The following is a 13,577-nucleotide window of genomic DNA, read 5'->3' as shown; positions in this document are numbered from 1 at the left end:
CAGCATTTCTTCTGTACTTTCAATGAAATTAGCTGGTTTCCATTAATCAAAATACAATCACAGAATCACAGCGCTAGAATGGCAATTCTGGGAAGGATGCTGATTCGATTCCCCTTCTCCATAGCTAGGTCCGCTATCAATGTGTCATTATCTGCAACACATTTATCTAACACGTTTTAGAACACCTTCAAAGATGGAGACTCTACATCCTCTTTAAAATAACTCTCCCAGTGCTTAAGTATTGCTGTCATTACACAGGCTAAAATTAATTATCTTTGCTGCAATGTAAACATATTGCTCCGTGTTGTATCCACAATGGACAGAGAACAAGTCCCCCACTTTGCAGTTCATTTTATGTATTTGAAAATAGGATTTGTGGGTTGTTTTGGTTTTTTGTTGTTGTTGTTTTGTTTAGTTTGTTTGTTTTTTCTCCACAGAGGAGGTGCTCCTCTCCTTCAGTCTTTCTTCACAGAGTGTATTTTCTGCAACTTTGATGATCTCTGTTACCTTTCTCTGGGTACTTTCCAGTTGATTCATACTGTTCTTGAAGCCTGGTACTCAAATCTGGACAACATGTTCCAGCCAAGGTCTTACTGGCGCTGACTAGAGCAGAAGGATTACTCATAGTTACACATGCCAGTGCAACATTTGCCTTTTTTGCAACAGAATTATATTGTTGACTCGTGTTCTATTTGTAATCCATTGTAATCCCCTACCCTTTTTCTCCAAATTTATTACTATCCAATTTTTTTTCATCCTGTTTTGTGCAGATGGTTATTCTTACCTAAGTAAAGAACTTTGTATCTGCCCAGACTGAACATTATCCTTTGTTTTCAGACCATTTCTTTAATTTCTTAAGGCAACTGTGAATTTTATTTCTGTGCTACATTTAATAAGCATACTAATTTCAAGATCTACAATTTAATGAAAATTATGAATAATACTGAACCCAAAATAGATAGAGGAACCCTACTCAATTTATCCTTCCAGCCAGACATTGAACCACTGACAGCTACTACCAGAATGTAGTTTTCCAACTGATTTTGTATCCACCTCATAATTATTTCTTTTAGACAATATTTAACTTGTTTATAAGACAGTAATGTAAGCCAATGTCAAAAGCCTTATTAAAGATATGTGTTACTGCAAGCTTATCCCAGAGTCTCAAGGCCTGTAAATGTCACAGAAAAAAATTAGTTCGGTTTGACATCCATACCAGCTTTATTTATCCCCTTATCTTCTTGATACTAACAAATACTTGCTTTAATATTTATTCCAGTACTTTTTTTCAGGATTACAGGTTCAATTCATGGGATATAGTTTCCAATTTTCTTCTTTTCTCTAACTTTAAAAAATATGCATGCTGCTTGTCCTTTCCCAGTCTTCTACAATTTCACAAATTTTCAAAGATAACTTTCAGTATCTTTATTTCAGCCAATTCACTTGAACCTTAGATCAATTCCAGCTGATTTGCAACCATCTAATTTACTCAAGCCTGTTCCTTCCCTAATCCAGAATCTTACACTTCAGCTGAAGATATTAATTATGATAGCCACCTGGTCACAGCTGACCTTTTAAGTGAAAGCCAAAGCAAAGACAGGTAAACAATGCTTTGGTCTTCTCAGCAATGCCTTTATATAAGCGTCTCTCTCCACTGAGCAGTGAACCACCATTTTTCTTGATTTTTCTTTTCCTTCTAACACACTTATAAAAAACTGTTATTCTTAAGTCCTTGCCCAAACATCTCATTTTATACTTGGCTTTCTGAGTTTGGGGCTACCGTTTGCGCTCCCTTAAGAGTTCAACCTAGTTGCACTTTCTTTACGTAACTTCCTGCCACTGCAGTCGCTAAGAGCCTTACCATTATTCAAGCTCTTGGCTTTTGGATAATTCGTGCCCTTTACATTGAGGAAGTGCCACTTATCCTAATTTTTCTTCGTCTAATTTCTGCCTTACCAATTCTCAGTTTACTGAAACTGATTTTGAAATAACTTGTCTTTACTTTGATGTTCTTTTCCTAAAAAATTTGCATTATACCCTTTTGTGGCCATTGTCACTCTGCCTTCTACTTTCATTCTCCACAGGAGTTCCTGTTTTTTAATTAGAATCAAATGACAGTTAGTAATCACCTATTAACTCACAAGCATATAAACATGTTTAAATACTGTGCAAATTACTCTTCTGACTGGGTAGTGATTTAAAACTAACTCTGACATGCAGTATAAATCTACTGCTATGTCATCCAATATTTAAGTCAAATATTTCAAGGCTGGAGACTTTGCCCCTGATTGGTTTGGCCTATTTAAGTCAGAAAACAAACCGAAGCAGCTAGTTTGAATAATAAACTGGGGTCTCTCTTACAGCAAATAAGGAGGGAAGCTTTGCAGGCATGTATTTTCCAAACACACTTCATTTTTAAAGGTTTAGGTAAGTTTCCAAAAATGATCTCCTACATACTGAACTGAAGCAAAGGGAAGGAGACCCCTGCTCACTAAGTGATGTCAATGAGAGAAGGGTTGGGCCCTGTGATACTCCCAAAAATGTATTTACTTCAGTAGGAGCTGGATGAGCATGGGGAGGCATGAATTTCCCTTTAAAAATCATGTCTGCTTCATAGTCAATGAAGTAAGAGATATTAAAAGAAAGCCAGCACCATTATTGACAAAACTTAACAAGCGTTCCCCAAGTGCTAATAAAATTCTAGACAAGCAACCTTATCAATCATTGTCTCAGTTCAAAGTACATCAGCCATAATACAATCACAGACAGGGACCCCACCTCTGTCACTTCTGATGCCATATTTAATGACAAAATTGGTTGCTTACAAGCATATAAGGAATTTAATATCATGCTTCTAGCGCACAAAGAGAACCACGTGCATCTGCTTGGAGGATATAAGCAGCCATATGTGCTTGAAATGCATTTGATGGAAGATAGTATATTTCATGTGCTGCATCTTAGCTATTGTTTTCTGTTGATTCAGTTAGCATGTTTTAAAATTGTACTGATTTACTGAAGATTTACAAACATAATTCATGTGTAGTTGTCCTACGAATAAGCCTCTAATTCAACCACAGTCAAAAAATAAATTGCAAAATAAGTTATTCAATTGAAATCTGCCATCTGAGGCACAGTAATAGAAAACATTTATTATAAAACTAACATATATTTGTGGCTAGAGATGTGTACAGTACTAAATAACTCTCTGAAAGGAATTTATTCAGGCTTTTCTGAAAGAACATCTTAACTGGGCTAACAGAAAATTACATGTTCAAAAATAATTGCAGGTTCTATGATTTTCATCCTGCATCACAGGCTTCCCATTATCATGCTTTTTGTTTTGGAAGGCTTATGTATTTTAGGCAAACTTTATTCTGCACAGCTGCAGGCAGCCATTTCTGGAGTCTGGATTTGCCAGTTAGACACTGGAAAGACATAGGTACAATTCAATGCAGGAGAGGAAGCATTAATACCAATACTTCCATCTCTAGATATAAAGCTCTAAATTTGACAAATTCACTTCCATGGGGCTGCTGGACTGTGAAAGTCATAGGCTATGCTATGCTGGAGGCCACAATCCACTCAAAAGCAGTGTTTCCTCTTCAAAAGTGAGGGTATTTTGCCAGTTCTGACTTTCATTAGTGCTCAGGGGGAATTCTTTGAAATGATAGAGAGTTCACGTTGAGTCTACGTGAGCATGTATGACTAGAGTCATTGATAGGTCCGATTCAGGCAGATGAAGATTTTCACACAGTACAGTGGAAGAGGGATTTTGGAATTTTTTGTTTCCCCCTCCAGGGCAGATAATGAAAGCCCTGAGAAGTAATATCCCTGCCCAGATTTCTCAGTTGCTGGGGTAGAGGATTGGGAATAAAGACAGTGAAAAATAAAGACAAAGGCTGGAGGACAAGGGGGAAAATTCAGACTATTTCTCATCAGGAGCTTCTTTTCCTGAGAAGTCCAGCAGCTTGGAACACTTGGGACTGCTATCACCAGCAATGAGTAAAATTGTACCATGTTTCTAGCCAGGCCCTTTGCCTCAGTGCAGGTGGCAGGGTCGAGGTAGAAGACTCAGGCCAGCTCAGTCCACTGCAGTCATCTGCCAGTGTCAAATCAAAATGGAAAGGGTGAGACGTGCATCTACTTGAACAGAAAATTCCGCAGTTCAGTGGATGGTTTTAGACATAGATTTGGGAAAAAGCTCAGCACTACAACAGAATCAAGCTTTTCCCCCCTCTTACTGTGTCCTTCTACAGCCTTGTTAATAATAACGGCAGGTCAATGGTCTAAACATTTTTGGATTCAGAGCTTATGTATCTGCAATACAGAGTGCATCCCATTACTTCCACAGTTCCTATGTTCCGGGTAACGATGCTTTAAAAAAAGCTATGTGGCAAGCAAATTGGACACCATTCCAAACTGTTTCCAGAAGCTTTAAACCTAACAAAATGTACTCTTATTTGTGCACCTTATTGGAAAAATTAATAACATCTGTTTGTCTGTAGAAGAATTTACTACAGCTATTGAGAGGTGGCTTTTAGCAGAAATTGTCAATAATTTAAACTTATTTTTTTTATTTAACAGTTTTCACTTATAATAATACATAAAGTCTTAATGAGTTAATTTTCTGGCAAGGACATCAGACACATTTAATTTCCATACCAAAATCTCTGACTTGAGAATGTTACACTAAACTTTTTCCCTGATTCCCTCTTTTCTTTCTCCAATGTAGATGGAGAAGACTAGGAATGTATGTCTAGTTAGCTGTCAAGCTCCTTAAGAACTCTCAAATGACCTTGTCAAAAAAACCCCCCAAACTAACCCTTTGATTCATATTTTAAAATCCTGACTAACCTGCCCCTTCCACTCTTCTGCTTTCTGGCTTCTGCAACTCTGACAGAATTGAGTTCAATATTAATGACTAGCGATCATTTTCAGGCTATACGCTCTCCTGCCTTCTGTAGTCCGAATGCCTCTTTAGCTTGGCTCAGTCGGTAAGATGCTCACATTTGTATTGGTTTCTACTGGGTTCAAGATGAATAAAAAGCTGGGCTGGTAGCGAGGCTAAAAATAAATGCTGATCACTCAAGTACCCTCTGAGACACAGCTGAACCATTCAAGTTGACTTCCCTTGAAAAGGCACATTATGCAAAGATACCTTGTGTGACTCTCTAGGGGTTGTTTCAGTGAAAGTCAGGTATTTTTTTTTACAAAACAAGGTATTTCTTTTCTTGAGACATACATGCAGATATTTCTCTCCGCACTGCAAGCAGAAAGCAGACAGCTTGATTCCACTGCTATTGTTTTTAAATGCATAATTAAATAATTCAATCTGCTGAATAAAGCTAGCTTTTTTTCTTTTGTAGAAAAGAATATAGAGTTGGTTGGACCCAGCAGACTCTTCTTTAAAAGATGCAAATGAAATACAAGCCTAGAAGCAGAACTCTGCTCATTTTTAAAACCTCTGACTGCTGTTGGTTTTTAAATCTCTTAAACATACCGAGCCCTCCAGCTGCCTTTGCGAGATCACTTCTGGCAGGTACTAGCCACCTTCAGTTACTTCTAAGCACTGCTCTCCCAACTCCCTCATCATGATTCTACAGTCTGGCTTCCATATAAAGACTTCACAATTAGAATATTCAAACATGATTTTACATTTAGAATTGAGAAATAGACTTTAAACATTAAGAACTTGTAAATTTGTCCCGAACAGTGGGTATTCACACAAGTTAGCCTTAGCTTAGTAATGCTAGACTCAGATTTCCCATACAACCCAGGGAGAGAGGCAGTTTTTTGCTTTCATTCACCCACTGGAGAAGTTTTTTCTCTTCAATCACCGTAGGAGGAACCTTGGTGTTGTGAGGTTAAAATTTGCTTTTGGGATATCTCTCAAAATAACAATTGTGTGGTGAGAACCTGGAGCTGCTACTACACAAGAGCAAGCTAGGACTCCTTACTGCAGGATCTGCACAGGCTCTCTGGATATAAGAACCCCAAAGAATACAAAATGAAAGCTTTTCTATCTCCAAAAACATACAAGGGGGCATTTAAACACCCCAAAGCCAAAAGGAACAACATGGAAAAAAATGTCAGGGCAGGGAGAATGGAGAAGTAAAGACTGAAGACAGATTAAACGATTTTCTTGCAGTTTGCACCACAAAAGGTCTAGGACAAATTCTTCTGACTATTCTTTTTTCTCTGTGTGGAAAATGACAGAAATTAAACATGTGCTGGAAAACACCTGGAAAAGAAAAAGAAAGCATTCCTTCTTTCCTTTGTCTCAGCGCTTCCTATTTAAATGGTACTCTGTATACACATATATATAGTATATATACCTTTACACATGTATATATAACTATATGGATATATAAACCGAGCATTAGTCTTGTCAGCATCTGATTCACATGGGCCAAAGCAGCAACATGACATGATTTCTCTTCTTTCCATTTTTTGGGTGACAACAACATAGGAGTCAGTGGCTAAAGACTCACATGCTCCACGTATATGTAACTAAACTAAGCAACAGTTTTCTAAGGTAATTTTTTTTGTGTAAGAAATCTCATTAGAAAGGAGTGGCTATTTTAATGTTCTAGTGAGGGTGAATTTTACCACAGCCAAGAGTAGTGACCACTTTGTCAAAAAGAATGACCTATTGGCCAAATAAAATCCATCTGTAAGATTTAAATGAGACAAAAGCAGTGCACAGATCTCTGTGCAAGGCCGACTATCATGCTCAGACTGCATTGCCTAGTCTGCATTCTGCTTTCTGACAACAGACTATCCATAGTCTTGGAGAAACTTTACACTGATAGAGAAATGATCCTTTTCTTTGTAAAGGGATGGGAATCTTTAACAGATGTACAACTGTTTGTATCACTTCAAGGTACCCACCTGTGATTTTAGATTCTCTAAAATGATTTGTGTTTTTGCTCAGTCAGACATCTCAGTAACACAATGAACAATACAGTTTTAAAGCATGTCAGTTCAAAATCTTTTTGCAATATTTTGCCAGGATTTACCTTCTTGCTTTTCCTCTTGGAAAGACAGAGGGTCACAAGGCCTCTGAAAGTGGTAGGAGCCTAAGTTCCATTTGAGGTCAATAGGATTTGTAATCCTAAATCCCTCAAATGCCTTTGAAAATCTCTGTGGATATATGCCTTAACAAAAACATCATCTTTCCCTTTCCTTTGACACTTAAGTTCCATTTCCATACAGACAGAGAATCTACACTCTTCAGCTGTAACATGTAAAAGCCCCCAAGGATATTCCTGCAGGCTACCTACAGACAATACAAGGAACATGCCTGGCAATGGAAATACAAAAGTAGATGTAAAGTGGAATTTTCAAAAGCACCTTCAGAGACTTCCAATGGGTATTTTTTCCCTAAACACTTTAGTAATTTTGAAGATTCAAATCTCTGATCGGCAAAGCTGCTCCCTTTTATGACTCCTGTTTGTAAAATAAATGACTGCCAAAGCTGAAACTGAAAGCAAATAAAGAAAGCATTGTAGTTTCATCTCTTCCACTGGCCTGTCATTTATCTAGTTATCCCTTCATTCATTTGTTCACGCCTTTCCTTCTCCTTCTGAACTGACTCGCTCTTTCTTCTCATTTGTGGTATGATTCACAAGTATAATTTCATAGTGTTTGACTTCCAGAGGCATAAAAATGTTTTTCTGCAACATGACTTGCTTTTTTTCTTAAGCAGTTATTAAAAAATTAGCAACTAACTAAACTATTGGGCACCGCCTGCAATTATGCAACACTGATATTATCTAACATTATTTAACCATTATGCACTGGTTAAATCCCAGTGACACCAGACATAAGTCATGCTTGGAGAAGGCCATGTACATTTTAATTTGCTGTCTCCTTCTGTGTACCACACTGTGACTGTTTCACCATGAATTCTTTTTTTCTTAAAAAAAAAAAAAAAAAGTGCGCGTACTACCTGCCTCCTCATTAATTTGCCTAAGCAATTTTCTTCCAGGAATACCTTTTCTGAATGTAAAATCACAACAATTATATATCCAGATAGCCACTTCACATTCTGAAGGGCAGAGGAAGTCTCACACTCCACTTGAATGCCACTTAACTTTGAACACAGGATCCCAAAGAGAGGAGGACTGTGCAACGAATCGAGGGATCTACATGACTGAAATTCATTTGTATTGTAGTTACCATGTACATGATCATTCCTTTCTATATGACTTTAGGACAACATATTTTCAAATCCCTACAAATTTCAGAGCAGAAGTAGATTGAAACTTATAGAATACCATTTGAATAAAATTCTAGGACACTGCCGTTCTGCCAGTTGAGGCATGATGGAGAATAATGAACCAAAACTAGTCAAAGAAATCCAAGATCCTAAAAACACCTTAAGCAATGGAAAAAGTTTACCATCTACCTGTGATTTTACAGCTGTAATATTCTCGCCTCATATGTGTTCTCAAGCAGGAGTTATATGAGCTTCACTGAACGTTACAAACAGGAAAAATGAGAAACTGTCAAAAGGCAAACAGAGAAGCTAACTGACGTGCACTTTATATTGTCTGCTGTTATCTTCCACAAATCAAACAGCTGATAACTGGTTCTACCAAATGAAAAGAAGCTGTGCAAAATGTAATTTTTAACATTTGTCCTGAAAAAAATACATTCTGGAAAGCTTTAAGAAATAATGAAATACAAGACCCAACTGGTTTCATATTACACTTTTTGAGGGTGCTCCGGTATGGACCACTACAGATCCTTAGTGTCACAGTGACAAATATAACAAATAGCAAAGTTAAAGTGCAATATTCTGATTTTAAGGAACAAATTATGGCATACTATCAGCTTGCACTACTTTTGTATCTGTCTTTCAGAAGTCAGACTGCTGAGATTTCTTTGTGTACAGTGTTCTTTACTGACAAGACATTAAGTATCAAATCCAACCCAGCAACATCAGGGCTACTAGTGTTTCCAGCGATGTTCATCTATGGCATTTAGAGTGAATGTCTCTTACCATCCCAGCTGAAAAGTTTGTTGCTAGCTATGAACGCCAAGCAGAGAATGCCTAATGTGGAGTTGCTATCTGAGATCTCTTTTAAGTTGTCAATTTGAAGTTCTTTTTCCTGGCATGGTTATTGTTTCCAGTGCTACCCTGGACATAACAATTAGAATGTTTTTTATTGGTTTTTCCTATCCTTTGGTGGCTGGCCTAGAAATTGTTGAAGTACTGCCATAACTTAACAACTTACCAAGACAAAGTGCAAAATGTCATTTACAGAATCTGCATCTGAATCAGCAGCATATACACAACACCCTTTTCTTTTGAAAAACAGCCCTGAAATTCATACATTACAACTGGCTTCAAAGAATTGGCCCCTGAAGTGTTAGGAAGTGCAGTAATCACGTTTTTAACATGAAGGAAAATGTACGTGAAGATACCTGTTTTAAATTGCATATTAGATCGAGATACATGGTTACAGAGAGTCTTTCTAAGCATATATATCATCATTGATTATAAACTGGAATGGATGGGGATTAAAAAATGTGGCTGAAAAAAACAGAGATGAGTCAAACCCTTATACATAAACCAGCACAAGCTGTGACTAAGTTCGGAATGAGACGTAAGTATGAATATAGCTCTTCACTAATGCATGGGACAGACAAGGAAGAAAGGCATAAAGTATATGGAGATATCACAAAATAGCAGAAGACAGCCACAAAATACATACTAACTTTACCTTGATCAAAAGGCTTGTTTGGATTCCAGTTTCTGAAATAATCATCCTAAATGGAGAGGAAAAAAAGGAAACTTAGGAAAAATATAATCAGTCTTTTCATTACAATTTTACATAACTAAACTACAAATGCATCAACTCATCTTTTAATGCTAACATATTTAGCCCAAATCAGATAAGACTTTCAATGGGTTGTGTCCTACAGAGTACAAAATGCAGGTTAGAAATTAAAGAATAAAAAAAATTCCTTGGATTCAGCACCTTGAATTTTTCTTCTGAATTGTTTTTCAAAGTATGTTCATTATTAAATATTTTCTGATAACTCTGTATTATTTCATATCAGTCTACAACTTTTGATAACAAAGATATGAGCATATTGTTCAAATAACGCAACATGATCCACACCATCCTGGTTTGGCGAAAGGTCGGCAAAGTAAATCCAAAAATACTTATACTCCTTTGGACACATGTAAATCACACCATTGTGAATGTACAGAAATACAGCAATAATATCATAAGCGTTATACTTAAAGTACAATAAAATCCAGGAGCACTTGCAGTGAATACTTTTGTCACTGTTCCCATCATTAAATTTTAAAAATCTTCTTAAATCTAATGTAAAGATACTATTCTGCTGTGAGTCCTGTGGTTCTGTTTTACATAATTCTGATTGGACTTTAAAATGGAGAAAGTAGAAACTGTCAGAATGCCTGGGCAAATGATCGTTCTGTTGCAACTGAATCTCTGCGCAGAAAGAATAGAAAACCCTTCTGTGTGTTGGATCAATTTGTATTCTATGCACTTAGCAAATATTTACCTGAAGGCAAAGTTTCCCCCACTTCAGAGTGCCATCAACCCTAGTCCTTGAGAACTGGAATATTTAGTTTCAGCATATTCTGTACATCTCACTTGTGTCCTCCTTGAGAGGATGTGATAACAACAGAATAATGTATTTGAAGTGAGGAAGCATTGAAGATTTCTCTAACACTGTGATATTTTTCTGCATATTAATCTTTATTTCCTTTTTAATACATCCAGTATTCTATATTCATTTCTTGAGGGCTGCCACTGAAGAGATGTCTTTATCAAGCTGTCCAGAATGATACCTAGATTTCTTTTGCGTGCCAGGAGGGTAACTGAAAACCCATCAGTGTGAATAAGACACCTAAATTATTTCTTCCATAGGGCTTTGTTTACCATTTATCTCCAGTCCACTGAATTTCACATGCTCTCATGCTATCCAGTCACCCTAACCTGGAATATTTTGGAGACTTGGAAGCCAGCATGTCTTACTTTCTGGGTTCAGAACAGCCCACAGGGCTGTTACAGGAGGAGTGGGGACTCTCCACGCCCTCACTGAACCCCAGGAGATGCAGCACATTCCTTTCTGAATGCTATGGCCAGCATGAGAAGCAGAGAGTACTAATGCTTACAGCGTGGAGAACTGTGGACTGCTATCCTGCTCTTCTCTGCCTGCTCTGGGGACAGGCAAGGACAGGCAAATGCTCCCTGTAATGGAGGGGACTGGATGTAATTCTGCATGACTATCCGGAGGAAATGCATTTTCTTTCTCAAAGTATATTCGTGCTTGGTGTCTATACCAACTTCATGGACAGTGATAATGTTCCACAATAACAACAGAGATTATTATTCATAATTTATTTCAGATACATCAGAAGTGTCTATACTTTTTCTTCAGAAGTACAGGGTTTGGCACCAGAAATAGAATCACAGACTTGCCTTTGAATTCCACAGCTTTGTTAATACAAAAACCCCCTCATGTTTATACAGTGCTTTGTAATTGATTATGATGTACTGCTAAATTCACCAAGCATTAATCACTTTTCAGAATGTGTTGGGTTTTAAGCTTTCTGAGCAGAATAATTTTTTTCCAGCAACAAAATATTCTTTTTTTGCCTGCTTACATTTTTTCTTAGGTGTTGCTTTGCTGCTGGGTTTTAAGCATCAGAAACTGTTAAATAATTCAAATCCCAAGAAAGATTTCTTATGCTGTTGGCATATGGAACCAGTTTTGAAATAAGGATTGGAAAGGGGGTGTATCTCAATTTCAGTGTCAAAGGAATATTTTACAGAAAATGCACCTTCCTCACAAAAAACCTACAAAACACCCATCTCTTCTGTAAACCTATTCTTTCTCCTTTTCTCCTTTATGCACACCTGTTTAGTATTCCTCTTTGAAAATTGAAGCTATATTTATTTTAGAATATGCCTGAAACTACAGTATGATAACATAGGAAAATACACAAGAAAAAAATATGGAAAAAACCCCTAAAAAGTAGAATAGAGAAAATCTTTGACACTTTCAATATATAAAACTCACTATTATTCAAAGGAGTAAATAATGACTATACATACATTAGAGCAATACGGTCAATAGCAGTTCGAAATAACTTATGCAAGTTGGACAACGGAAAATAAAGCACTAGAGTTTCAATTCAGCACTGATACCAGCAAGAACTGTAACTGAATGGTTATGGCACTGTAAAGGTGAAATTCACCCTGTAGATATGGCTGAGCAGAAAATCTATGTCTCATTTAAATACCACCTAAAGCCCTGACTTGAAAAATGGACAGGGCTTTTGTGTTAGTACTCTGCAAGGTGCTGAAATTTATACATTAACCTGAAATGACTTTTGTTAGGAGGAGGAACTCTTAACATCTCTGAATGGATACCATCAATTTCACTGTAACTTCCTCCAACAGAAAAACAGCATGCTGATACAGCAATATACAGTGCCTAAACATGACAGTGATTTCCAGGTATATATCTTTTTTTTTTTTAACATATATATATGTATATATATGTATACAATATACAATACAATATATATAAATGTATATATTATATATATATATAAAAATATGGTCAGCTTGATTAAAGAGATTTAGCATTCCCATTCAATAAAACACCTTCCTGACAAAAATGACTGCATGGAAATCTATGTGTTTCTGAGCTTTCTACTAGGACAGATACTAATGTGCTTAAAATACCTTATGCCTGCTGTACAATGTGAAATTATTATGTCATTTTAATATTAACATGTTAATAAATTAGTATTAACACATTAATAATTAACACGTATCAAACCATTTCATTTATAACAATATTAACAGTTGATCATAAGTTTAAAGTATAATATGAATTATGATATGTTGTAAATACTTTCATTCGCTCTATGGATATTTACAAGTTAAAAGTGAAAAACCTACCTCAACTTCCTGAATACGTAAGCATTACAAATGAGAAAAGAAAAAAGAATGAAATAAAACAATATAAAAATATGTTAACATTCATCAATTTTCTCCTTGGCAGCCTTTTAAATGTGAAATCACTTATTTCAGATGACCTTCACCTCCAAATGAAATAATTTTCTCTTTCTTTTCTGATCTTTCCACCTTTGCTGTCATGGCCCAGTTTTCATCTGCTGCGCTATTAGCCAAATGCCACTCTATTAGCATGTTTCTGTCTTATAGAGCACCAAAAAAAGGCACTTTCATTTCCTTTTGGCTGACAAAACCACCAGAAAGTGTTTTCCCACATACTCATCTGGTTATATCAGGTTACATACCTGATATAAAAGAGAATTCCCCCCCCCCCCCCCCGCCCAGCTGACTTTAAAGGCTATTTATTTGATGGACTTTGAAGGGAAGGCAAAACCAGGCGTGGATCCACTTCAATACAACAGGTGACAGCAACTGAGAAATATTTTTGATTAACAAATACTTTAAAATATCTTTCTCCTTGCACAGAATTCACACTTTGAAGGTTCTGCCTATGGTTCAGTGGCTGCATATGACTAAGTCAATCTTTTAATTAACTGAAGGGAC

The 13,577-nt window shown here is 36.6% G+C and overlaps 1 protein-coding gene across 1 annotated transcript in view; it reads right to left on the bottom strand.

The window, feature by feature from the left end:
• The window catches only part of SPOCK1 (SPARC (osteonectin), cwcv and kazal like domains proteoglycan 1), a 326,245-nt gene that overhangs the window by 205,733 nt on the left and 106,935 nt on the right, over positions 1-13,577 (bottom strand). The window contains exon 3 of the mRNA XM_052771960.1: positions 9,732-9,777. Within this exon, the coding sequence (XP_052627920.1) occupies positions 9,732-9,777 (46 nt within the window). The remainder of the gene's footprint in view (positions 1-9,731; positions 9,778-13,577) is intronic.

Source organism: Harpia harpyja, chromosome 20, assembly GCF_026419915.1.
Source record: "Harpia harpyja isolate bHarHar1 chromosome 20, bHarHar1 primary haplotype, whole genome shotgun sequence".
Lineage (NCBI taxonomy): Eukaryota > Metazoa > Chordata > Aves > Accipitriformes > Accipitridae > Harpia > Harpia harpyja.
Note: the sequence above shows the minus strand (reverse complement) of the source record. Positions and strands in the feature narration are given on the sequence as shown.